The sequence below is a fragment of the Ahaetulla prasina genome, chromosome 1 (genome assembly GCF_028640845.1).
Source record: "Ahaetulla prasina isolate Xishuangbanna chromosome 1, ASM2864084v1, whole genome shotgun sequence".
NCBI classification, from domain to species: domain Eukaryota; kingdom Metazoa; phylum Chordata; class Lepidosauria; order Squamata; family Colubridae; genus Ahaetulla; species Ahaetulla prasina.
In genome coordinates this window covers 188,244-214,029 of record NC_080539.1, presented here as the reverse complement: position 1 = coordinate 214,029, position 25,786 = coordinate 188,244, and the positions used below count along the sequence as shown (strand labels likewise).

Below are 25,786 nucleotides of genomic sequence, written 5' to 3'. Positions count from 1 at the left end.
TTGCACAAGAAGGCAAAAAGAATCCCAGAACAGCTTCTGGAGGGGTCTGCAGGCCTCTCTCACCCTGCATAAAGTCAAGTGTTCCATTTTCCCTACCCCCCTTTTTTTTTGTTAAAAAAAAAACAAAAAACCTGGAGGGCACAAACAGCGACAAAGAGCCCGGAGGGGGGCAGGGCTACCGTCGGCACGCAGGTTGTGGGGGGGGGGGGCTTGGTTGCCTCAGCACCTGCATAACCTGCTCTCCGGAGGAACCAGCGGTAGAACTTAGGTCCGTTTGTCAGGCTGAAGCACAAGCGGGCGAGGCAATCAGGTGGCGGTTCAGACGTATCGGCGAGATGGAGAAATTGACGGCTTTGGAAACCGCCCGGCCAGAAGCCCCGGGCAGAGGGGCGACCTCCTGGGACCAGCCGCTCGGGCTGGATAATCGCTGAGCCGAAGATTCCCTGCCAAGGGATGGACCGGCCGGCCTTGTTCACCAGCCCACCCGGGAAAGAGGAACACCCGGGACAGGAGCTGTTTGTTTACCGCGATCGCCCTCGAGAGTGGGGCAACCGGGGAAGGGATCCCAGGGCAGCTCTCGTTGCGTGTCGGAGGCGACAAGCCCCCCCCCCTCGGGTGGAGGCGTTTGCTCAGAGACCCCTGAATAATCAACTGCAAAGCTCCGATGGCATCCACAGGCAGACAGGCGAACGCAGCACCCTTCTCCTCCAAGGGGCGCCCGACACCCTTCTTCCCACCCCCGGCCCATCTCTTTCAGGCGGTGGCAACTGCGGAGCGAGGATCGTCTTGCGGGGGCACCGGTGGGCGCGAAAAGAGGGGCGCCCGGGAGAGCTCCTTTTTTTGGCCCCCCGGGGGGGTGTTTGCCTTTCTCCCGGCACAGGGCGGGGGCGAAAGACGACGCTCGGGGCTCGGTCGGACCGTCCGGCGCACCCGATACGCTTCTAGCTCAGCGGCTCCGCGGAGCTTCAGATCACCGGCGGCCTTCAAAGCAGTGGCCTCCCGGGCGAAGGTCGGCTTATGCGCCCGGCGCCGGCCACGATCGGGAGCGAGTATGGAGGCTGGGACTCAAGAGTTACCCCTGGCGAAAAGAAGTGACGCCGGCCTGTTGAGGGTCGCCGAAGGAGCTCCGCGTGGCCAGCCGTTCCGCGGGCTCCAGCTGGAAGGAGAGGCGTCCTTGCCCCTCTTGGCGGGAGACCCCACTCGACGCCCGCTTGCCCACCTCGCCACCTTGGCTTGGCGGCGCGCTGCCCGATTGGGCGAGACGCGGCGGCTGGCAAGGCGCCGGGGCCAATCAGCGCCGCCTCGTTCCCCCTCCCTGCCTCGATCTATAAAAGACGCGGCGCTGCGCCGGGCACGGAGCAACAGAAGCGTCGCCACCGCGTCCGCTCCCGAGCAGCGCCGGCCAGATCCAGCTGGGCAGCCAGGTGAGCGCACGGAGTGGCCGCCGGCCCGGCCGTGGGGCGAGTTCGGGGGGGGAGTTGCTTGGCTTCCCTCCGCGGGAAAGGACAAATCTCTGCAGGGCCTCTGCTCCCCCCCGCGTATTCTAGCTGGCCTCCGGGACTCCCGTTGCCTCGGTTGCCGGCGCCGTCTTCTCTTTGCGCCCGCGTGGGTGGCTCGGAGAGAAACCCCCCGCCCCGAACTAAGGGCTCTTATCCTCCACCACCACCCCATCCCGGGGGCAAGCAGAAGTCTAAAGCGCGTGACAACCGCCCTCCGTCTGTGTTGGTTTAGAGAGCCCCCCTCCTGCCCCAACTGGCCTGGTCTTTGGCGAGTGGCTCAGCGCGGGGTCCCAGCCACCTCCAGTGCGAGGTCAACCGTTGGAGTGGGGAGAGGTCCTTGCTAGCCCACTTCCATCCTAAGTGGTCTTATGAAGCCTCCTGCGCCGCCACCCCAAGGTTTCCAGGCGTCGGGTATTTAGGAACGAGGCCTCTAAATCGGGAGGAGTCGGCTGATCTATCGTGTCCAACCCGTCATATAATGGAGCCCTTCCTTCCCCTTCTGCCCTCCTCCTTGTGCCCCCTCCCGCTGAAGCTCCTCTTATACTGCCATTGTCTGGGCTTTGGTACCCCCTGTGAGATAGTTGCAGGTCGAGGGGGCCTTTGCAATTTCCAGCTCAAGCTGCCCAGAGGCCTCTAGCAAGAGGTTCGGGTCAGTTAATTCTCGGTTCCTTTTCTGCTTCCCTGTGTTGGGTTCCTCCCCCACTTCTGCTTTTCTCCTAAGTCTCAACTAGCAGGGCCAGGCAGCTAGTTGAGGGGTACTTCACCCATTCCCAGATACCCCCTCCCCATTTAATTCTTTCCCCCAAAACTACTGCTAGCTGTGAAGAGAAGGAGCAGGCCAGCCCATTGGGCCATTTCACACACACCCCTGTTCAGACACCGCCCCCCCCAGGTAGATCTAGGGGCACTTTGGGGTTGTTCTGCCCAGGGGCTTCCCTCTTTGCCCCCTGAGGAATTCTGGGCATCTTTTATTTTGCTCTCTTGAATGCTTTGGCACCACTAAGGCTCAGGGTGGCTGGCCGACTGGCCAGCCATTGGCTGCCTCTGTATCATTCAGATTTCCCTCCACTGTCTGGGCACTTGGCCCCCCTTCCTCTGGTTAAGCCACATTACTGACCTGTCATGTTGACCTCATCCTCTTATCCCAAGGCTGATAAGTTTATCCAGTGCTTTGGAGAAGTCCTGATAAAATAAATCAAGAGTTTGGGCCCTTATCTTGCTGCTGCTTGATCCAATCTCTGCCGGCTCAGCTTCCCTCCTCCCAGCACCCGCTGGATCTTTTAAAGATTCCTTTGCAGGGACCCTCCACTGGCAGATGGCTGCCTGGATCAGCGGCCAGTCTCTTCCTTCATCAATGCCCTCTGAGCACCAAGAGCATTTTGGGGCTCTTGGAGAAGAAATGGGGGTTAGGCAACAAGCAGTAGGACTCAGTGGATGCCAGGACAAATTTCCTAGTAGAGTGGGCCAAGAACGGGCCCTGCTGCTTGGGGGAGGGGAGACTCTGCTTAGCTGGGGGCATTTAAGCAGAGGCTGGATGACCACTTGCTGGGGGATTTGTAGAAGCGACTAGGTGATCTCTGAGTTCCTTTTCTGCCCTATGACATATTTTGTTCTTTTTAAGCTATGTCTTCTGAGAAAAATTTGGGGAGGAATAGGGTGGGGAGCGGGATGAGGAATGGGAGGAGGCAGCAGTTACTGTCTGGAGAGGAAGGGAGCCCCTGAAGGAAAAAGCCTTGTGTGCCAACAGATTGGAAGACCCTCCTGGTGAAGAACAGCCCCCGCCTGCTGCCGCCCACCATCATGGCTCCCACCCTCGCTACGGCCCACCGGCGTCGCTGGTGGATGGCCTGCACAGCCGTCGTGGAGAACCTCTTCTTCTCTGCCGTCCTCCTGGGCTGGGGATCCCTCCTGATCATGCTCAAGTCAGAGGGCTTCTACTCCTACCTGTGCCCCCTCCCAGGTAAGAAGCACCTTGGCCCAGCCCTCCTGAGCATCAGGTCTTTGCCACATGGGCTCCACTGATAGTCTCCTGGGCAAGCCAGCCCCCCCCCCCCAATCTGGCCTGTGTGCGCCATCTCTTGCTGCTTAGTGGGGAAGGGACATCTCTTGCAATCATGAGGGGAGGGGTCTGCTTTTGCGGGGGGGGGGGGCAGAGCCTGTCTCCTTTTCTTGCCCATCACGGTCTCGGCTGCTTCTAGGTGAGCCTGGCTACTTGGCTTTTGGACTGGGAAGGGCCAGGACAGCCTTGGGACCCTCCCCCATAAATCCTTTTCCTTCTTGGAAGTCTTTGCACTCTGTTCCAAAGATATCAGCCACACTGGGCAGGGTTTGGGGGGGTGGCAGGAAGCTCTTGTCTCTGTCTCCATTCCTCCTTGCCCGCCCCCCCAGCCTTGCCCTTTGGACCCCGTCAATCTTTTACAGGGTCTGAACAGGCTGAGACCTTGATAAAAAGCTGCTGTGGCAGAGACTTTATCCAAGAGGGAAGATGATAAGATCCCGCAGAACCAGCTGATTGTAGGCTGGCAGGAGAGGGCGGGTGGGGAAAGAGCTGGGCTCTGCAGCATCGGGGCAGGGGCGGGGGAAGGAAGACCCACTGGTGAGAGTCAAAGGCAGGTGCCCTCAGTACCAGCTAGGGCCGCTGTGCCCTTCCCGCAGCCCCCCCTGGGCCGTTACGTATTCCCGTGCACCACAGTTTAACCCAGGCTACAACCCAGGGAAACTCCGCAGACTCCACCCCTTGGCTTAACCCCCAATCAAGGCCGCCCAAGCAGCAAAGCAGAGTGAGCCCCCCCACCCCCTCTTTTCTTCAGCCTGTCCAGAGCAAGCAACTGAGTTTTCAGAAGGGAGCGGCAGCTGGGCTGCTCTCTTGTCGGTCTCGTCTTTCTGAGGACTTCCTTCTGTTGCTGACAAGCAAAACAGCCTCTACCCACCCACCGCATCTTATGGTGGGGGGCCTTAGTGAGAGGGGTCTCTTTCTCAGCTGGAGGCTCTCTGGCAGGGACCGAACTTTGGGTTGGTGGGAGGGTCTGCCTCTCCACTGCACTTTGGTGACCCTGCTCTTCCTCATAGGAGGAGCATGGTGTGTGTGTGTGTGTGTGTGTGTGTGAGAGAGAGAGAGAGAGAGAGAGACCAGGGTGTGCCTGGTGGCCGGCTGCAGCCGGTTCAGGGGCTCCTTGCAGCAACTTTGCTCCACTCTGACTCGGCAGCCCTGCCTGTTGAGCTGGCGTTTTCCGGCTGAAGTGCTGAGTTGCCTCTCCGCATCCGTTCAGGGTCCCTGCAGCTGCCGGTAATGACGGCCATTCCCCCTGGAGGTGGCAAGCTGCTGAAGGCCGTGGGGCCGTGAGGGGGGACGACTGCTGTGGGCCCTGTCTGCTCCCGCCCTTTCCTTCCTGGACTGCTGAAAGCTAGTCAGCATTGTAATGTTGCTGGTCTCGACTGACCTGACCTCGTCTTCGGGCAGCCATCTTGTAAGGGGGGGGGAATGGCCACGGCTCAAGGGAGCCCTTTTGGGGCATGCTGGGGTTCTGTGGCTGGGGCTTAGCCCCAGATATGGTTTACCTGAGACTCTTGTGCCACCTCACAGTGGGGGTGGGGGTGTCCCTGGCGCTGGGCAACTGATGCTGTGGATGGCGGGTGGCCCGACTTGGTTCCTCCTGGAGGAAATAGTGGTTCTGCCCGAAGAGTAATCAGAAATGGGACAATAGGATTTGGGCTGCCTTCCCAGTGGAGAATCCAGGACGGATACCAATTGGTGAAGTGAGAACGGAAGGCGGGCCTGATAGGGAGAAGCTGCAGCAGCAGGGTTGCCTGGGCTCAGGGGTTCCCCTCGTTTTAACCTCCCTCCTCAGGTGACATTTGGACAGTGCCTTCTGCCTGGACCTGCTTAGTCTTCACAAAGTGCCTTAAGGTACTTTCTGTGGCTTTTCTGCAAAGCTCAGGCCCTGGACCCTGTCCCTGCTCCCCCCCCCGTCCCCTCCCCGTGTGTGAGCAGGCTGTGCTCCCGCAGGTCCTGGAGGGATGCTGGGCCAAAGGGCGGGAACGGCCAAGGGTGCCTTCTGTGAATCATTCCGGGCATGCTTGTGAGTTGCTTCTGCCGTTTCCACATTGGTTAGGATCAAGCTGGCCCCTAGTGATGGGTGGGGGATTTGCATTGGGGGAGGGAAGAATCAGCCCTCCTTGGGCAATGGGGCTCCCACTCCTTTCCAGTGCCTTAGAAAAAGGAAGCCAGAACCACATGACCCCTCCCGGGATCTCAGAGCCAACTGGAGGCTGACTGGGGTAGCTATGAATCTGGCCCCCTGTTGGCCCAAGGCCCTCTGGGTCTCCAGCACAGGGCACCATCTATGCCCTTCCTTTCTCCAAGGAAGTCAGCTGGCAGGCCGAAGCACCTCAAGGGCAGCCAGAGACTTATGTCTCTGCCAGCCCAACTGTGTTTTCACCACAAACACAGCCTTGTTTGTGGTAAAGCCGTTGCCGGGGTTTAAAACTTTGGGCAGGGAGGGGGCAACTTGGCAGGTGGTGGGAAGCCTCCCCTTTCCAGACTCCAACAAGTGTGCCCTCCCGCTGTCCGGGGCCACCTGTCCACCTTTCCCACAGACTCTTGGGCTTACCAACTGCGACTGTTCCTTTGCCTGGCTTCCCTGTTGGCCTCCCCTCCCCTCGATGGCTCTGCCTGCTTCTTCCATGTCTATGGCAGGTTAGTTAATGTTTCTCCAGAGCCACCTGTGAAAGTTGTCTCACGGTTGTGGGCAGGGGGGGCATCCAGCATCAACCAGCCGCAGCCGGGTTGAGGCCTCCTCTGGTGGAGGGCAGGCGAGGGGTAACCATGGAAGCTGCCAAGGGCTGAGCCGGCTGCCTAGATGGACTGGCTGCCCAGGGTTGCCCAGCACAACCATCCTAGGAGGCCAGGGGTAACCGGAGTGGGGAGCCCCAAGTGCCCTATCGCTGCTTTGAGGAGGAGAATCTCCCGCTGCCAGGTACCCGCTTGGCTGCCTCATTCTGAAGCCAGCCTCCTCCAGGGAGGAAGACAAGGGGTGGCCAAGGACTTGGCCTTCTGGCCCTGACTTGCCCCCTGGCTGCCTCCCCCTGCCAGTGGAGCGGGATGCCCAGCCCTCCTGCTCCCTCCCTCTGGTGCTGGTGCAGCCTCCAGGGCCCCCTGAGGCACTCAGCAGCCCTGGCAGACCAGCCTCCCCCTGTGGGGGAGTGCCTCTGACCAGCTTTCTGCAGATATTGGCTGCTGCTGACGGATCTCCTTGGCCCTTCGCCTTGTTTCCTGCGTTCCCTTTCAACACTTGGTACAGTCAGAGGCCCCTGTGCACCACAGCTCTCCTGATACAAGCAGATGTTATTTTTGAGGCTGGCTCTCTTGCTGCTGAATGTGCATGTGTGAATGCTCTCTCACCTACCGATGGGCTCTCTTGAGCCCCAAGACAGCAGGCCCGCTTCCTCCCAAACTTCCCACAGCTTTTCCCTCTGCAACTGGCATTCCCCACCGCTGCGCTCTCATCTCCCTTCGGGCGGGAAAAGGCCAGAGGAAGCGGTTGTGCCGCAGACGTCCAAGTCCCTTCCCAGAACCTGCTGAAATCTGGGCCTCATTGAGACCTTGGCTTGACCTGGCCACCTCTTAGCAGAAAGGCAGGACAGAAGGACGTTGGCTTTGGACAGGACCCACGTATGCCAGAACCTGGATCCGGCCCTCATGTGGGCCTCCTTCATACAGAATGGCTCTGCTTCTCCTCCTTGGCCTTGTCCTTTCCTCGGAAGTAGTTGTGCCCTTCTATCCTTGTGGTCCAGTTTGGGTTTTAGGCCTCCCTGCATGAAAAAGTCGAGCTCCCTGGCCCTGGCTCTGGCCCGAATCCTGCAGCCCCTGCGCCTCCCTGGTTCTCCCAGCTGGCATCTTTTGTTCTCAAAGGCTTGAAAGGCCTTCCTGGCATGACATGCAAAGGCCAGGGGGGGGGCAGAAAAAGATCCTCTTGGTCTCTTCTGGCGTAGGCCCCGTTTCATGGGGCCTGGCGGGATCTCTTGGGCAGGCTGCTGCCCCTCTGAGTTTGGGGGGAACCTTGGCTGTCCAGCAGCTCTGCTCTTCTGCCAAGGGCCCCTTGGAGATGCCCCTGGAAGGGAGGAGCCTCGGCGGGGGGGCATCTTTGGGGGGGGGGAGATACCAGTGCAGGGACTTTCCACTGCTTGCAAGGACATCATGTACCCAATTTTGCAGTGTTGAACTTAAAACCCATTTCTATCAATTGGCCTCCCTTTCTTAATGGAGGTTTTATATTATTCACACACGATGGCTGTTCCGATAACACGGTTTTATGGTTTTATCATTATTTATTGCCTGCTTTTATTCTCTTAAATTGATGGGCACATTGTTCAAATTGATGTTGTAAACCAGTGTGGGTTGGTCAGCTGGGAGTGTGCGGTCACACAGTGCATTATAATTAAAGAGCAGGAGTCCTGGGGAGGCCTTGCCCTCTTCCTCCATGGCACCCGAGGGTCAGGGGTCCCCAGGCTCTTGAACTCCAAGGTTGAGAATGAGGGCACTCTTGCATGCCTAGCGGGGGGCGGGGGCTTGCACACCTACTGGTTCTAGCATCTCCCCTCACAGCTCAGCTGGGCCTTTCTCTAGGCACGAGCCTTTGGGGTGCAATGGACCCTCACTCCAGGAAAGCTTCTGTTCCCATGCAGGTCCCTTTGAAATAAAGATGAAGTCTATGCTTTGAAACATACTAGACTCTCTTGTTTAAAATCAAAACAATCTTAAAAGTGTTTTAAAAGTCCAATTGATGAGTAGATGACTTCAGGCCAAAGAGAGCCCTCCTGTGTGGCGCAGAGCTGGCGTGGGTGGGGAGGTCAAGCCTCCTGAATGGCGCCTCTTGCAATGCCCTTCTTGTTCCTGCAGAGAATTCGACGGGGGTGGCCTTGGCGCCCAGGAATGGGACGGCAGCCCCAGAGCTGGAATTGGCCCGAATGAACGGCTGGCTGATCTGCAAGGAGCAGGATGAGATGCTGAACCTGGCCTTCACCGTGGGCTCCTTCCTGTTGAGCGCCATCACCTTGCCCCTGGGCATCGTCATGGACAAGTATGGGCCACGCAAGCTGAGGCTGCTGGGCAGGTAGGCCTGGGTGGGAATGCTCAGGGCCGAAGCACAGCCGCCCGCAGCCCACCACATCCGGGAGAGCTTGCCTGCCCTCCCAGTCGCTAGGCAGGTCCTTCCCTAGCAATGGGAGCCTATGAGAGAGGGAGAGCCACTTGATCCACATGCCAGGGAGGGAGATCCACCCGTCTTCTCTGGGGGATTGCTGCTAATGTCTTCTGAGCACAGGGGCAGAGGTCAGCGTGGCTGGCGGGGAAGCAGACCTTTGCTTCGCCTCCCATCAGAGGTTCTTGGCCTATTCGGGTTTCCTGGGAGAAAACATCTTGCTTCCTGGACCCTATTTTGTGCCCTGTTCAGTGAGCAGAGAATCCCCCCAAACTCTGGGGGTGGGAAGGATGCTGGCACTTGAGGTCCCTAGGGAAGGAAAGGGAGCATGGAGACATGGCTCTGGTCCTTGGCTGGTGGCTTCCTGTGTCATTGGGGTGGGTGACCGGCAGCTGGCAGGGGAGGCTTCATCTCTTGGCCCCAGTTCAGAGCCTCAGTCAAGGGGAGCCTTTCAAAGGCAGAGTATGGTGGGTGGGCGGGTGAGGGGAGGCCTGTTGTGGGTTCGAGGGGCCTGGGAACCGATCTGGGGGACTGATGGGCCTCCCCGGGTGCCTTTGCAGTGCCTGCTTTGCAGTCTCCTGTGTGATGATCGCCTATGGGGCCAGCAACCCGGACTGTGAGTGTGATTGTGGGCACTCTGGGGAGAGGCTGGGCAGGGGGGCATGGCTTCTCTGTGGGGGGAGCCAGGGAGCCTTACCCAGTGGGGGGCTGGGGGACAAGCATGTCACCACACCAGCCATCCCTTCTGCGTGCCCACCCTGGGCTCCTGGCCTGACAGGATGGTGTTTGAGCACTTTTTCCCTCTGCCCCAGCCCTGTCGGTGCTGATCTTCATCTCGCTGTCGCTGAACGGCTTTGGAGGGATGTGCATGACCTTCACGTCTCTCACAGTAAGTGCCAACTTACCTGGTGGGCAGGGCGAACCCTTGCACCACTTTCTATGGGCACTGGTCTTGCCCCAGATTGGTTTCGTGCCTGCCCCCCACCCCAGTAATCATGCTGGAGGGGATTTGGGGGGGGGTGTCTTTTGCCAGATGGAGGCTTTGTGCCCTTCCTGAATGTGTAAGGAAGGAGGGGGGAAGTGCCTGCTGTGATGGATGCAGCCTTGTGCACATCCACCTGAGCTGAGTGAGGGCCAGGAGAGTCCCCTTGCCTGGCATTGGGATGAACTCCCTTGCTCTTCCCTTAGTTGCACCTCAGCTCATTTTGGGGAGCTTAGAAGGAGGCCATTTCCAAGCCTTCTGGGTTAGATCCAAAAGCTGTCCCCTCCCCTCCGCAGGGCCTCCAGTGCAGCCTTGCCAAAGCTGTAGAAGGTCCGGGAGGGATTCTCCCCCTCCCCTTCTCCCTTTTCCTCCCAAATTGTGGCTCTAGGGTCACCCACCGCCCCCCCCCCCTACAGCTTCCCCTGCTCACGAGTAAACAGGCAACTGTAGAGAGCCTTCCTCTAGGCAGCCTTGTTTGCCCTTACACCTTTCCTTCCCCCTCCCTCCCTCCCTTCTCAGCTGCCCAACATGTTCGGGGATCTACGCTCCACTTTCATTGCCCTCATGATCGGCTCCTATGCCTCCTCGGCGGTGACATTTCCAGGGATCAAGGTAAGTGGCGGGGTGGAAAACTGCAGGAGTGGGGCAGTGCAGGCTGGGAATGGGAACCCAGTTCCACTCTTTCCCCTTGGGGACTAGAAAACATCCCCCAACTCCCCCCCAGGGGTCACAAACTGCCCGTGGGGCTAGAGTTTATGCATTTATTTTTATTTATTTAATTAATTAATTAATTAAATTTTTATACCGCCCTTCTCCCGAAGGACTCAGGGCAGTTCACAGCCAGATAAAAACAAAACAACAATACATAAATACAAGATAAAACAATATTTAAAAACTTATTATATTTGGTCCAGATTAAAATATATTTAAAACAGTAAAACCCACTAAGTAAAATTAAAAGCCGAATAAAAAGTCTAAAATTCTATGCCAGTTCTGCGCGGATAAATAAATATGTCTTCAGCTCGCGGCGGAAGGTTCGAAGGTCAGGAAGTTGACGAAATCTTGGGGGAAGTTCGTTCCAGAGGGTGGGAGCCCCCACAGAGAAGGCCCTTCCCCTGGGGGCCGCCAGTCAACATTGCTTGGCTGATGGTACCCTGGGGAGTCCCTCCCTGTGAGAGCGCACGGGTCGGTGGGAGGCAAACGGTGGCAGTAGGCGGTCCCGTAAGTAACCTGGTCCTAAGCCATGGAGCGCTTTAAAGGTGGTAACCAACACCTTTATTTCTTTATCCAACTGAGATGGTGCCAGAGTCCAGTTGACTCCGGTTGGCTCACAACACAGCGGTAAAGCCACCCAGGAGCCCATAAGAGGAATGGGGTGGTTAAGAGGAAAACTGGTCAGAAACCCACCAAGGGAGCCCCCCACCCAAGGATTTACAGGATGCCCTCAGGATGGGAGCTGCCCAGATCTCGGGGCCCTCATTCCAGAGGGCAAGGCCTGCACCAGAGAAGGCATCCCAAAGATGGATCCCACAGCATGTGCACCTGTTCAGTCCGAGCTGGCCAGGCAGGCACCACTGGAGATAGGCAGCACCTCAGATAACCAGGCCCCCATGTCAGCCCCACCAGTTGGACCAGACCGAGAGTCAGCTCCACAGGAAGGCTGCAGCTGCCTTCTGCGAGGGGGGCTCTAACACCACCCTTTCATTTTTAATAATAATAATAATAATAATAATAATAATAATAATAATAATAATAATAATAATAATAATAATAATAATAACAACAACAACAACAACAGAGTTGGAAGGGACCTTGGAGGTCTTCTAGTCCAACCCCCTGCCCAGGCAGGAAACCCTACACCATTTCAGACAAATGGCTATCCAACATTTTCTTAAAAAATTCCAGTGTTGGAGCATTCACAACTTCTGCAGGCAAGTCGTTCCACTGATTAATTGTTCTAACTGTCAGGAAATTTCTCCTTAGTTCTAAGTTGCTTCTTTCCTTGATTAGTTTCCACCCATTGCTTCTTGTTCTACCCTCAGGTGCTTTGGAGAATAGTTTGACTCCCTCTTCTTTGTGGCAACCCCTGAGATATTGGAACACTGCTATCATGTCTCCCCTAGTACTTCTTTTCGTTAAACTAGGCATACCGAGTTCCTGCAACCGTTCTTCCTATGTTTTAGCCTCCAGTCCCCTAATCATCTTTGTTGCTCTTCTCTGCACTCTTTCTAGAGTCTCAGCATCTTTTTTACATCGTGGCGACCAAAACTGAATGCAATATTCCAAGTGTGGCCTTACCAAGGCATTATAAAGTGGTATTAATACTTCACGTGATCTTGATTCTATCCCTCTGTTTATGCAGCCCAGAACTGTGTTGGCTTTTTTGGTAGCTGCTGCACACTGCTGGCTCATATCTAAATGGTTGTCCACTAGGACTCCAAGATTCCTCTCACAGTTACTATTATTGAGCAAGGTACCACATATATGGTATCTGTGCATTTTGTTTTTTTGGCCTAAATGTAGAACCTTACTTTTTCACTGTTGAATTTCATTTTGTTAGATACTCATTTTCTCCTGCTTGACCTGGCCTCTCTCCATGGAGTTTGCCATCCCTGCTCTCTGTGTGAGGTCATAACCGGCTTCTTAAATCGTACCCAGAAGCCAACTAGGAACCAGCGCAACTCACCTACCAAGGCATGCCCTTGGCTGTTCTGGACCAAGCTTCTGAGTGGTCTTCAAGGCATCTCCTTGTAAAGCGCATTGCAGTAGTCAAGCTATTAGGTGACCAGGGCAAGCCTCCTCAAAGCTCCCCCCCAATCTAGGAGCGGGTGCAGCCGGCACCCCAAATGAAACCATACAAAGCACAGTTGGCCGCGGCTGCCACCTGTTCATTGAGTAGGAGCCCTGAGTCCCCCTCCCCCGATGCGGAAGTGATGCCCCATCTGAGGCCAGAGGTGGCAAGTGCCCAGATCTAGATGGGCCTGAGATCTACGCCCTCTTTGGAGACAGGCTGCACGTCAGCAGCAGGAGCGAACAAAAGGATGGCACCTGGACAAGTGAAAGCCAAATGCTTGATGGAATTTAACGCACACCTGCACTCATTCACGTGCGCGCGCGCACACACACACACACACACACACTCCTCTGGCATGCTTATTGAAAGTTGTGTAGCGAATGGCAACCCATTTCTGCCCTATTTTGTGGAAGCCATGTGGCATTTCCAGGAAAGGGAAGCTGTGTGAAAAACACAGCTTTTCTTACAGCCCAAGAAGTTGGCCCTGGCCACAGCCGCCCCACCCCCGGGGATGGGGGAAGGAGGGGGGTGCTTGGCTGCCCTCATGGGAGGATTTGGGAGAGTGGCCAGGCAGCAGCCCAGGCCCACCAGGAACTGGGAAGAGCTGGCAAGAAGGGGGCCGAGTTGCTTTGGGCCCATGGCCTGGCTTTGAGTTGAAGTCCTCAGCCTGGTTTACAGGCTGGGCAGATCTCACCTGGCATGGGCAAGACAGCTTAGTGGGCGGATTTCAGTGGGCAGCTGGTCTGCAGGGCCTCTTGGAGAATGGCTGACCGAAGGGCCGCCCCCTTGTTTTCATGGGGGTCATGTTGCAGTGCTCAGGCTGGCAGTTGGAGCCCATCTGAGGGGGGGGATCGAGGCATGTCTCCATTTTTGGGGCCACCCCAAAATGAACCCTGACCCCGCTTAACCCACATCTGGTCGCTATGTGCCCGCCTGTCCTTAACCTAAAGGCCGTGACCGTCTCAATGGGAGGGCCCAGCTTAGAGCTGCCATGATGCCTTGCCCTTGAGCCCTCAAGTGGCCAATGGGGCTGACCCCTAAGGAGTCTCCCCACTAATCCCCCCCTCAAGCCTCAGGTCGACCTCTCCTCAGCCTGAGCCAGTTGCTTCTTCTCAAGTGCTTCTCCTGCTCCCCAGGTGATCTACGACCTGGGCGTCTCCTTCATCCTCATCCTGCTGGTTTGGGCCGGCTGTGCGGGCCTCGTCTTCTTCAATTGCTTCTTCAACTGGCCCCTGGAGCCCTTCCCAGGCCCCGAAGACATGGACTACACGTGAGTGGCTCAGGGCAGGAGTCACCAAGCTGGGTGTGAAAGGGACCCTGCAATGCCGGCCTGTCTTGAGGTTCTTCCAGAAACTCAAGTGGTGAACATGGGTGGAACTGTGCCAGGCAGCCCCACTTTTGCCCAGCTGCCCAGGAACTCGTGGTCCAGCTGGGCCCTTCTGGGGAATGGTTTTCCGATGCTGGCTGCTGCTCTTTGCAGCCATTGATTTCCCCCCCTCCCACAGCTGAGGATGCCCCTTAAGAGGGAGGGTCCCTGGCAAGGCCAGATGTGCCCACCTTGCTCCCAGGACCTTTTGGGCCTGGGGGCCAAGAGCCAGCAGGAGTGACCTCTCTGTTGCCCAGGGTGAAGATCAAGTTCAGCTGGCTGGGCTTTGACCACAAGATCACCGGGAAGCAGTTCTACAAGCAAGTGACCACGGTTGGCCGCCGCCTCAGTGTGGGCAGCTCCATGAAGGGCAACAAGGAGGCCACAGCCCTGCAGGATGGCAACAAGCTCTGCTTCTCCACGGTGGACCTGGAGGTGAAGTGTGAGCCGGACAGTGCAGGTGAGGAGCACGAGGAAAGCCGCTCTGCCAGGGGCGGCTGCCATGCCAGTTGGACTGGCAGGTTGGCAGGCCCCTGCTGCAGCATGGCTTTTGCAGAGGGGGCTCTCCATTGGCTAGCCCCTCCCCAGAAGACGGTCATCTTGGAACACCCACCACAAGGAGCCAGCACTGTCTGTTTCCCCTGCCTGCAAGAACTGGGGCGCCTTGGGAGTCCCTCTGCCTGCACCTCCCCCTCTGCCCCCTGGCCTGTGGGTCTGGTCTGGTCTTGGGGGCCAAAGGGCAAGAAGTCCTTTCCTGTGCAGGAGCCTTTCCCTGCCCTCAGTGAGCCAAGAAGGAAAGGGCTGCAAGGAGAGGTTTCCCTTCTGGTTTTATACAGTAAAAGACTCTTCCGTTGAAAACACTGCACCTGGGGGTTCCCTTCACGAAGGGAAGAGGTGGCCCCTAAAAGGACGCAGCCCAAAGCTTTGCTGAAGTGGGTGGAGGTTTGTTTGTTTTGTTTGTTTGTTTTGTTTACATTTATACCCCGCCCTTCTCCGAAGACTCAGGGCGGCTTACAGTGTATAAGGCAATAGTCTCATTCTATTTGTATATTTTTACAAAGTCAACTTATTGCCCCCCCAACAATCTGGGTCCTCATTTTACCTACCTTATAAAGGATGGAAGGCTGAGTCAACCTTGGGCCGGGCTCGAACCTGCAGTAATTGCAGGCTACTGTGTTCTTAATAACAGGCTTTTACCAGCGTGAGCTAAACCGGCCCTGGTGACCGCTTGAACAACTGGCACCATCCCCTCAGCCCATGCTGAGACCTTGGACGAGGCAGCCATCTTGCAGGGTGGCCCTGGGACCCGGCCAAAGTGAGGCTGAGCTGGCACTCTAGGCCAAGGAGAAATGGCCAGCCAGCCGACCAGTGTTGGGATTCCGGATTGTGCCGATCTCCCAGCCCTGTTTGTGGTGTCTCCTGGAGAAAGCCTGACGGATCTTTCCTTTTTTCTCCCCTGCCCGCACCTCTTGCCCCCCCCCGCAGCTTCTCCATCCTTCATGAACAGCGTCTTCAGCCCCATCCTGCTGCTCAGCCTGGTCACCATGTGTGTCACGCAGCTCCGGCTCATCTTCTACATGGGGGCCATGAATAACATCTTGGAGTTCCTGGTGGAGGGCGACCTGGAGACAGGTGGGGGCCCTCTCGTGCCTACAGGAGACCCATGTCAGGGCTTGGGGGAGGCCTGCTTCCATCTGGCTGACCCCCCTGGCACTCGGAGGCTACCTCAGGGGCTGCAGTGAACTGTGGGGCTAGCCAGTCTGCTGGGGTGGGCAGCATGGGAAGCATGCCTCCCTAGTTTTCTGGAGGATAAACAGAGAGGAAGGGAGAAATGGTTCAACTGGGTCTGCTTCCTATTTGGGCTACCTCGCAAGGCTGGCTGTTGCTTTCCGGCTGCTGGTCCTTCACGCATCCACGGCTGGCTGCTAAGAGCTCCAGCCAGGTGCATCTCCGAACCAGCAAGGCTGGGCCTGAATCAGCAGACGCCCCAAATCCTCAGCGCAGCCCTTCTTGGGCTTCACTCCTCGGACATCTTGGTGGCCACCCCTTGGAGAAGGAAGCAGACGCAGAACAGAAGGGGCCCAGAAGGCCTTCAGGTGGCCACAGTACATTGGTGCTCCGTTTATGTCTGAAAGAAAGAAGCGGGGCGGGAGCTTCCCCGAGGGTCCCTCTCACCCAGATGGCCCTGCACTGCCTGCTGGGGACCAGATGCCCCCTTTCCCCACCCCCATCCCTCCACGGCAGAGGCTGTTTTGCAAAGCAGACAGGCGCTGGTGGTTCTTGTGGTGCTCCTTCCAGCCACGTTGCCATGACAAGCAGGGTGCTGGGAGCCTGGGCTACGCTCCACTGCTCCTGGGGGATCTGGGGGGGGGAATGGGGGGGGCACTTCAGCCAGTGGGTCAGAGGGTCCTGTTTGCCCTGTGAAAAGCAGAAGAGCAACAACAGGGAGGAGGAGGAGGCCGTAGACTCTGCGTCAGGCCCCTATTTATAGCTGCTGGAAGGAAGCCAGGAGGAAGGGAGAGGTTTGCATTAGGAGCAGCACCACCACCACCGTGTCTTTTGCACAACAGGCTGAAACCATGCACACCTCTTGCATAGCGACAGCCAGTTTGGGCCTGTTAAATCTGGAATCCCTTGAAGCAGAGGAATCGGCCCCAGTGCTTTCCCGGAGGGAGGGAGGGAGGGAGGAGAGAGTGGTGGTATTGGGCCAGGGAGGGCCTGCCCATGGGAGGCCCCCTACTCCAGTGCCTGGCTCCCCCAGGGCCTCATAGGGCAAAGCTTTTGGAGGCCTCGGGGGTGCCCGGCCGTGGGCTCAGAGCCTGCTGTGACCTAGGCGGCTGACCCCACACCCTCCTCAGCCCCAGACCTGCCTGCTTCCTGGCTTTGCCTGTCCTCCAGAGAGCTGGCTTGGGCTGCCATGAACCAGATAGGCAGTGATGCCCTCTCTTGACATATCCACTAGGCTGCGCAGCTCTGCCCTGGGGCAAAGACTGGCGGCCCCTAGCAGAGCCCAGACAGGTTGGGTTTGTGCTTGGCCTCCTGCAAGGGGGGCTCTGGTTTGGGGGTTTCTTGCCCCCGACGGGGCCTGCCCGCTTGTCTTCCAGTGGGGCTTTACAGCTCCATCTTCGGAGTCCTGCAGCTGCTCTGCCTCATGACGGCGCCGGTGATCGGCTACATCATGGACTGGAAGCTGAAGGAGTGTGACGACGGCCCTGAGGAGGCGGACAAGGGAGACACCAGACCCCCGTACGTGGCCAGTGGGCAGGGCAGCTGCACGGTCCCTCCCTGCCAGCTGCATACCCAACCTGCATTCCTTCCTCCTCTGAAGCTTAGGAAAGGGATGCCGCTTCCCACACGCCCTTGGCAGCTCATGCCGTGGGGTGCAGGAGTGCCACCTGCCGCAGGGAAGGGCCCTGCCTCGGTGGGGAGGCCATGAGGCAACTGGGTCACTGGGCCAGGAACCGCAGTGTCGTCATTGGGAGGCTTTGTTTGTCACGGATGGACAGCCTCCAGCCCTTGAAAGTAGGGAAAGGGTCACCGGGCACCGGCTGGCACCAGAGCGGTGGGCAGGGAAGGAGCCCTCCTGGGCTCTGAGCGCTCGAGGGGTGGCAGCCCGTGTGACCTTTCCTCCCGCCTGCAGGGGTGAGAAAAAGAGACCTCGGGACCGCCAGATCCAGAAGATCTGCAACGCCACCCGGGCTTTCGCTTTCACCAACGTGCTGCTGGTGGGCTTTGGGGTCACTTGCCTGATCCCCAACTTGCCTTTGCAGGTGAAAGAGGGACATGTGGGCAAAGGGGCAGCTGGGCCTGGCAGGCATTTGGGGAAAAGGCTGGCCAGCTTGGCCCTGTGCTGGGGGACTCCCCTCTGCCTCCATGGGGGGGCGGGCAGCTTCATTCAAGGCCTTGGAGGGCAGGGGTCCTGCTGGGACTTCCTGCTCTGAAGGCGGCCTCCCCCGCTCTCCCTTTCAGATCCTTTCATTCATCCTGCACACCATCGTCAGAGGCTTCATCCACTCGGCGGTCGGGGGTCTCTATGCTGCTGTGTAAGTCCAGCACCCACTCCTCGGCTGCCCATCGCAAAGTGGGTCACCCTCGTTTCTGGGTCATGTTTTCCTCTTTCCTGGGTTCCCTGCTGTGTGGTTTTGCTCTGGATATTGGCCGGCACCTCTTGGTGTTGCTCCAAAGCGGGTGTTGCCCGCCCCCACCTGCCTCGAGTATCTGATGGAGGCCGAGGTCAGCTCGGGCCAGGCTGCATTCCTTGGGGAGCAAAACAACTTCCTCATTCCCAGCTGGTCCTCTGCCCCAAACTCTCAGTGCCCCAAGGGAGGCAGCTGAAAGACACTGAGGGGCCCCCTCTGCCCCCCCACCAAGGCCCATCTGCATCCTGCCCTGGAGAGCTTTTCCTGGGCCAGCTTGCTTTCTTTCTTTCTTTCTTTCTTTCTTTTCTTTCTTTTCTTTCTTTTTCTTTCTCTCTTCCTTCCTTCCTTCCTTTCTTCCTTCCTTCCTTCCTTCCTTCCTTTCCTTCCTTCCCTCCCTCCCTCCCTCCCTCCCTCTCACATACACATACACACACAGAGGCCCTGGATCTAATTGCTGTTGCGGCTGACTCACTTGTTTTTGCCCTGCTCAGACGTCTGTTGTTTTGGACGGGACGTTTTGGGCTGTGGGTCATGGAGGGCGTTGGATGCAACTCCAAGGGTTGCTCAATCGGGAGAGGCTGAGACGGGCTTATCTGCCTCCCAGGCTCCTGTTCTATGCCAGCCTTCAGCACTTTGTAATGGGTGGGGTTGTTCCTCCACCGGCCCCTCATCCAGCCACTTACTTGTTTGTAGAGAGACCCGATCCTCCACTGTCACTCAACCCGACCTCCCATCCCCAGAGACCTGGCCAGAGGGCAGTTCAGCAGCTGCAGACATGTGGGTCACTTGCCTTTTCCCTTCCCAGGTACCCATCCACGCAGTTTGGCAGCTTGACCGGGCTGCAATCTCTCGTCAGCGCCCTCTTTGCCCTCCTGCAGCAGCCCCTTTTCTTGGCCATGATGGGCCCCCTGGAAGGAGACCCCCTCTGGGTAAGTGGTGCCGCTTAGACTGGGGGTGCTGGCTGTTCGAGGATGCCCTGGACCGGCAGCCTTGGTGCCCATGAGAAGGGAAGAGGGTGGAGAACAAGTCGTGCCTGGCAGGGTCTCCCTCCACAGCCAGTTCTGGCTCCTGGGGCTTTGGGTGGCTGGTCCGTCAGCCGTGGAGGTCCAGGAGGTGAACAGGGGCACTTGGCAGAGTAGGCCCAGTCTGGGGGCTTGGACCTTCTCGGACAGGGGGAGGTGCTTTGGGTGTCTGGGCCCCCAAAAAAGGAATCTCCCTTGAGGGTCCCTCCTGTTGCCTGGCAGTGCCGGGGAGGGAAGCCCACCAGCAGCACCCCCTGCCCCACACCTGGAGCCTTTTGGCCCTGGAAGCCAGCTCCCCCAGGAGGCTGCCTGGTCACGGTCTGGGTGTCAGAGGCCTCCTGGACTGGCTCCCAGGGACCACGTGGGCTTTGTTTGTGCAATGAGGAGGGCTGGCTGGTCTGTCTTGGGCACGTGAGGAAGGGAAGGCCAGCTCCAGGCGTCTGGACAGCTGCTCTCTTGGCAACTGCCTCCGTCTTTGTTTGGCAAAACATCTCAGAGCCCTTTGGTGCAGATCTGGCCTGGCAGCCGCTATAGCCTGCTCATTCTCTTCCCCCATGCAAGACTTGCCCATTCAGGGGGGCAACACAAATGTGCCCCTCCCCCCCTTCAGACAGGGGTCCAGGAAAGGAGGGGTGTCCTGGTGGGGGGGGCGCTCCAAAGCAGCCAGCTTCCTGGACTCACAGCCTCCTTTACTGTCAAGGAGCGGATGATCCAAGCATTCCTGTCCTTGGCAAGGGGCTGTACTATAAGGCTTTCAAGATCCCTTCCAGCAAGTCACAGATAGACAAGGGCTTCCTCTCCTCATGCCATCTTCCTTTTTCCCCCACAGCTGCAAAACACAGGGCCAGCCCATTATCTGGCTGTGGGGTGGGGGCTGTGTAGCCAGTGAGCCTGGCCCTTGGGTAGCGAAGAGCTGTTGAAACCGAGCAAGCGTGGCCAAGGCCCTGGCCTCTCATCCTGGGCGGCTGCCTCCTCGGGAGAGAGTTGTGCCTGGCTTGGGCACCACAGGTGGCATGCTTGGCACTCTGGGTCAGCAGGTAGTTGGGGCTCCAGGACTGCTTGGCACCCGAGGGCCTCAGTGCCAGGGGAGGGAGGGGAAGGGCAGGGAGCCCTTCAAGCAGAGGAGGCAGCTGCGGACTGAGCTGTTTCTCCAGGCCACCCTGTGGAGAGCCATACCTCGCCAGCAGCCCTCACCGCCCTCGTCCTCTCTCCTGCCAGGTCAATGTCGGGCTGCTGGGGGTGAGCATGCTGGGCTTCTGCCTGCCTGTCTACCTCATCTGCTACAAGCGGCGCCTGGAACGGGTGAAGCAGCAGAAGCACGACGATGCCCAGCTCTTCCTCAAGATCAACGGCACGCCCAGCGAGGAGGCTTTTGTCTAGAGATGTGTTTGTCTAGAGACTGGTTGGGGGAATGCTTCCCCCCCATCCTGAGGCCCCAGAGAAGCCCCCCAGCACAGCTCCCATCTCACGGGCCTTGCTTTGGATTCAAAAGCCACGCCACCATGCCTCTTCCGTGGCACCACCCTGCTGTGGCCTCCCTTGCCCACAGTCTCTGGTGCTGGCCTCAGAGACGCCTAACTCAATACGGGTCTTGGTTGCTTTGCAAAGGGAATGCCCCCCTACTCCCCCACATTCTGGTGATCTAGCCCTTCCTGGCAGACACCTGCACGACACACGCACAAGCACACAGGCAACGGCTTGGCTTGTGTCTGTGCAGGACATAGACTCTGGCCTCCCTCCCCACCTGCCTGTTCTCCCATCCTGGGTGATGGCTTCCAGCCACTCCCCTGGTCATCTTGTAGGACCCTGCTGGTCCCTCCGGACTCTGCAGCTGCTGGCCGAGGAGGAGCAAGGAGAGTATTCAGTTTGCCTGCATCTTGCATTTGTCGTGGGGAGGAGATGTGGCCCCCACCTTCTCTGCAGATTGAGGACCAGCTTGACAAAAGCTGGGGGTTGCAGTGTCTTGTCCCCCCCCTTTGAACGTTTTGGGGGATGACCGAAGAGGGGCAGCTTTGCACAGGGTCGCGCAGGCATCTTGGCTGCAGTGGGAATTAACCCCAAAGTCTCAACTATTAGGGGCAGACTGAGGGAAGGAGATGCCCCAAATCATGACCTGGGCTGAGGCGCACTGCCTCCTGCCCTGCCATCCCCTGCCCGTGTCTAGCTCCGCCAAAGGCAGGTTCAGCCTCCTGGTTCCTGGCACAGCAACTGCCGCCCTCTGGTGGTGAGAATCCTCGTAGGCAGGGTACTGGTTCCCTTGCAGCAGCCATTGGGGCGGGTGGGGTGTGTGGCCAAGATGCCACAGGCAGATTGCACTGTCTTGTCTCTCAACATCAAAAAAACCAAAAAAAAAAAACAAAAAAAAACCAACCCAAAACACTACTCTACTTTGTATTTTTTACTCTGAGCAGCCAGAAGGCTGACCTGGTAGGAAGTTTGGTCAAGGTGTTCCCCTTGGAGGCCAGAAGTGCTGCAGCGAGGCCAGAGTGGCTCTGGGGCTGGCTACGGAGCTAGGACTGGTGAGCCACATCTTCCTTGGGCCCTTTCCGTGGCTGCACCTTGGTGCCAGCTGAGGCTTGGGGCTTGTCTGCCCTGCTTCCCTCCCAAAGAGGTAGAGGAAGAAACAACCAGCTCCCAGAATGGGGCTTCTTCCCTCTTGACTCAACTGTAGCCTTGCTTATGCAGAGGAAAGAAGGCCGGACTTGCCTAACACTGTACTGGGGTTGGCAGCTTCCAGATCAGCTGCCAGGTCAAGCCATGGCACAGCTTGTTTTTCACAGAGGGCATATAGAAGAAAGCAATGATCCCGCTCTGTTCTCACATCTCCCACAAATGCTGAGCTGAGGACAGGCAAGTGCCCTTGAAGCGTGTGCCAAGTGCCAATGAGGCAGCAAACCCTGGTTTGGCCAGGAGGGAGGCTGAAGGCATGGAATCCGTAGCCAGGCAGCGGAAAAGGAGGCCACAGGGAAGCAAACGGCCGTCCTCATTGGTGTTTCGCTCTATTGGGGGCACACTGAGGGGCCGACAAGGCCAGAGGGTGCAGCATTTGGCTGATGCTTCTGGCGCCTTCAGCCAAGAGTGCCAGGAGGCTGGGCAGCATGGCTACAGTGGGCTCTGGGTAACCCATTGGTACACCCGTCACATTAATACCTGATGCAGATGGTTGGAAGGAGTGAGCAGTGAGAACGCAGCCCCCTGGGATCCCTGCTCTTGCCAGACCCAAAGGAGCTGCAGGCCAAACGCATCGGAGGTGACCTGTAGTAACCCGGATGCAACCCAAAGGCAAGAGCACTAACAAAGGGGATGCCTCAGGGCCAAATAGCTAGAACCCCCCCCTGCAACCCTAACCTTCTGCCCTGCCCAGCAATCTGTACCTGCTCTGTGCCCACCTGGTCCCTGCTGCAGCTCTCGTCCACCTTAACCCCATAGCTGTCTGGAGTTAGATTCCTCCTGGTACTCTGCCAGCTCACAGGAGAAAGATTCGTGAAACCGAAGGCCTGAGAAGCACAAGTGGGGGCAGTGAGTGGGTGTGGGTTGCCCCTCTGGGGCAGCTTCTGTATGCAGACCCAAGAGAGGCAGGCAAGATGAAGCCCTGAGGCCTAAGCTGACCATTCCCTCTGGCTCAATTGGCCAAGAGGTTTTGCAGGCTTTCTGGAGGAGGGGAGATAGCAGGCCCTCACCTAGTCGTTGTGCAGGGCCCAGTCCCGTCCCCCCCCCCCGTCTGCTCAGCACCCTGTTGCTGAGGTGGGTGGAAGGTGGCCAAGGGTGTTCCAGGCTCAGAGTTTTCCCTGCACCTTTGGCTGCTGCCCCCTCTGCCTCTGCTACCCTTGTAGAAGGCTGCATTGGCCCAGCCAGTTTCTCCTTGCCTCTGGTCACTTGGACCTGGAACCTTAGCCTTGTGGTAGGTGGTTCTCCAAAGGCTTGGCCCCCTGGTGCACAAGGTTTTCTCTTCTGGGAGACCCTCACACCCTGGCTTCTAAAGGCCTTTTTCCTTGGATATCGCTACAGTCCTAGAGTGGAAGCCATGCAGGGCCAGGCCATGGCCTCCCATGCTGCAGTGGGAGAGGGGGGGCTGTGCCAACCTTCTTACCCTGTGCAGAATTGCTTTCCCAGCCAGGCCAGGAGAGGAGTACCCTGCCTGCTAAGGTCCCACCAATGGGTCTGTGAGTTTGGGGACTTCTTTGGTGGGCTTATGGGCTGGCTTTTCTTTGGGACCTGAGGCCAGCAACCTCAGTGCCCCTTGCTATTTCCTCACGCAGCCACCACTCTAGGTTGGGAGAAGGGGACTGTCCCAGAGACCTCCAGGGCCTCTGAGCCTGAGGGAAACTTCAAAACATCTCTATGGTCCCAGAGTACCACCCAAACCACTACATCACACTGAGCAAACCTTTGCTCTGCAAGGACTGAATGTGGGTCAGCAGGCCTCTCCCCCATCTGCCAAAGTGAAATCCCTCCCTTAGAAATGAAGTGGGTGGTTCAGCCTCAGCAGGCAAGCTCAGGAGATGCTCTGGGACACAGCAAGCTACAGAGGTTACAGGAATAGCTGAGCCGTAATAGCTCAGGCTGTTAGAAGCCTGTTATTAGAACACAGCAGCCTGCAATTAGTGCAGGTTCAAGCCCGGCCCGAGGTTGACTCAGCCTTCTATCCTTTATAAGGTAGGTAAAATGAGGACCCAGATTGTTGGGGGGGCAATAAGTTGACTTTGTAAAATATACAAATAGAATGAGACTATTGCCTTATACACTGTAAGCCGCCCTGAGTCTTCGGAGAAGGGCGGGATATAAATGTAAATAATAATAAAAAAAAATAACCATTGGAAGGGACTTGGAGGTCTTTAGTCCAGCCCTCTGCTCAAACAATCTGGACAAAAGATTGTCCAGTCTCTTAAAAACCTCCAGTGTTCAAGCACACACAATTTCTGAAGGCAAGCTATTCTGCTGATTACTGTATTTTTCGGAGTATAAGACGCTCCAGAGTATAAGACACACATTAGTTTTTGGGGAGGAAAAAAAAAAATTCTGCCTCTGCTTACCAGGTTCCATTGGTATTCATCTGGCTAGCATTCTTGTAGCAAACAGCCTGGCCTGCTTCAGCACATTATTGCCGCCTGATTCAGCACTAGCAGCTGATTGGCAGTTGGATCAGCCTCCTGGAATACCGTCAATCAGCTGTTCCAGGCTTCAGGCCACAGCCCACCGCCGCCTCCATGCATAGCATTTTTGGCCTCCACGCATTGCGTTTTTGGCCTCTGCATGCTCTGTTTTAGACCTGTTCCAGGCGCTTGGGATCACCACAGCACATCAGTGCCGATTGATGCCTCCACGCATCGTGTTTTTGGCCTCCGCATGCCCCATTTTTGGCCTTTGTGTGTCACGTTTTCAGCTGGTTCCAGAGGATCCCCGCAGCCTGGAACCAGCCAAAAACATGACGCATAGAGCCCAAAAATGGGACACAATACGCAGAGGATGAAAAAGCGACACGCAGAGGCAGCGGTCGGCATCAATGTACTGTGATCCTCGCATCTTGGAATGGTTGAAAAAGGGAGTGTGCGGAGGCCAAAAACAGCCAAAGGGTACGAGGCAGTGGGTGGGCAGGGCTTCAGCAACATTTGCTGTATAAGACGCAGACATTTCCACCCACTTTTGGGTGGGGGGGAGTGTGTATTATACTCCGAAACATACAGTAATCGTTCTTACTGCCAGGAAATTTCTCCTTAATTCTAGGAGTATCCAATTCCTGCAACCATTCATCATATCTTTTAGCCTCCAATCCCCTGAACATCTTTGTTGCTTTTCTCTGCACTCTTCCTAGAGCCTCAACATATTTTTTGTATCATGGTAATCAGAATTCAACTCAGTATTCCAAGTGTCAGTGCAAGCAGTATCAACACTTCCCATGATCTTCCCGTGATCCCTCTGTTGCTCCAGCTTAGGACTGTGTTAGCTTTTTTGGTGGCTGCAGCACAATTGCTCATGTGGTGATCCACTAGGACTCCTAGGGCCCTCTTGCAGTTACTGTTGTTGGATGCTCCATCGTTGGAGGTTTCTAAGAAGACATTGGACGGCCATATGGCATAGAGTTTCCTGCTTGAGCAGAGGGTTGGACTAGAAGACCTCCAAGGTCCCTTCCGACTGTTTTTCTGTATTCTGCATCCTTTCCATCCTGAAGCCATCCACTGGACATCCACCTTTTTGAACGTCAGCACACACAAGTGGACGGAGGATTCCTCTAAGAATCTCCGAGGGGGAAGGGGAGGGCTCTTCCTGGGATCAGAACTTTGCATTCCCGTTACTGCCCGCTCAAGGTAACTTTTTAGCAGTTGTCGCAATGCCGACTCATATTTGCCTTGCGGTCAGTAAGGACACCCAGATCCTTATCACGACGACAGTCTTGCGAGGTAGACCAAAACATCGAACTCCGCAGGGAGAACTTGCAGGTTGCCCTCCCTCCCCCCCCCACCACGCCGCGAGTCCCTTCTTCACAGACTTTCCCTTCCCGGGACTCTGACCTTCAAAGCAGCTTCTGTCCGGGCCTTGGGACCGACTAATGAGGTCCTCCCCGAACTCCCCCTCCCCCGCCAAAGTAGCGCTGCAAGATCTTTTCTGAGGCGCCTCCCCTTGCAGGGGGCGTCCACCCAGGGACCCTCGACAGAGGCCCTTTGAGGCTGTTCCGTGGCTTTTTAATCCGGGCTTCGCTTCCGCCTCGCACTGTCCTTCAGCGCCTCATCGGGTTGCATTAGAAAGTTTGCTTCCAAGCCGCGTCTGCAAACGCCGGTACCCTCGCA

At 57.2% G+C, this 25,786-nt stretch overlaps 1 protein-coding gene across 1 annotated transcript; it reads left to right on the top strand.

Annotated features, from left to right (window-relative positions):
* The first annotated feature begins 1,269 nt into the window (after positions 1-1,269).
* On the top strand, positions 1,270-24,379 carry SLC43A2 (solute carrier family 43 member 2). The gene is made up of 14 exons (XM_058163868.1): positions 1,270-1,424; positions 3,247-3,459; positions 8,398-8,611; positions 9,259-9,314; positions 9,511-9,587; positions 10,200-10,292; positions 13,611-13,744; positions 14,098-14,300; positions 15,326-15,472; positions 16,945-17,086; positions 17,481-17,610; positions 17,810-17,883; positions 18,785-18,908; positions 20,220-24,379. The coding sequence occupies exons 2-14, from the start codon at positions 3,300-3,302 to the stop codon at positions 20,379-20,381; spliced, it is 1,716 nt and encodes a 571-aa protein (XP_058019851.1). The 5' UTR covers positions 1,270-1,424; positions 3,247-3,299; the 3' UTR covers positions 20,382-24,379.
* Positions 24,380-25,786: the final 1,407 nt, after the last annotated feature.

Coding starts and splice junctions, on each gene's coding strand:
- SLC43A2 (XM_058163868.1), top strand. CDS start 3,300: ATGGCTCCCACCCTCGCTACGGCCCACCGGCGTCGCTGGTGGATGGCC. Junction 3,460..8,397: donor CTACCTGTGCCCCCTCCCAG/GTAAGAAGCACC, acceptor TTGTTCCTGCAG/AGAATTCGACGGGGGTGGCC. Junction 15,473..16,944: donor GGAGGGCGACCTGGAGACAG/GTGGGGGCCCTC, acceptor CTTGTCTTCCAG/TGGGGCTTTACAGCTCCATC.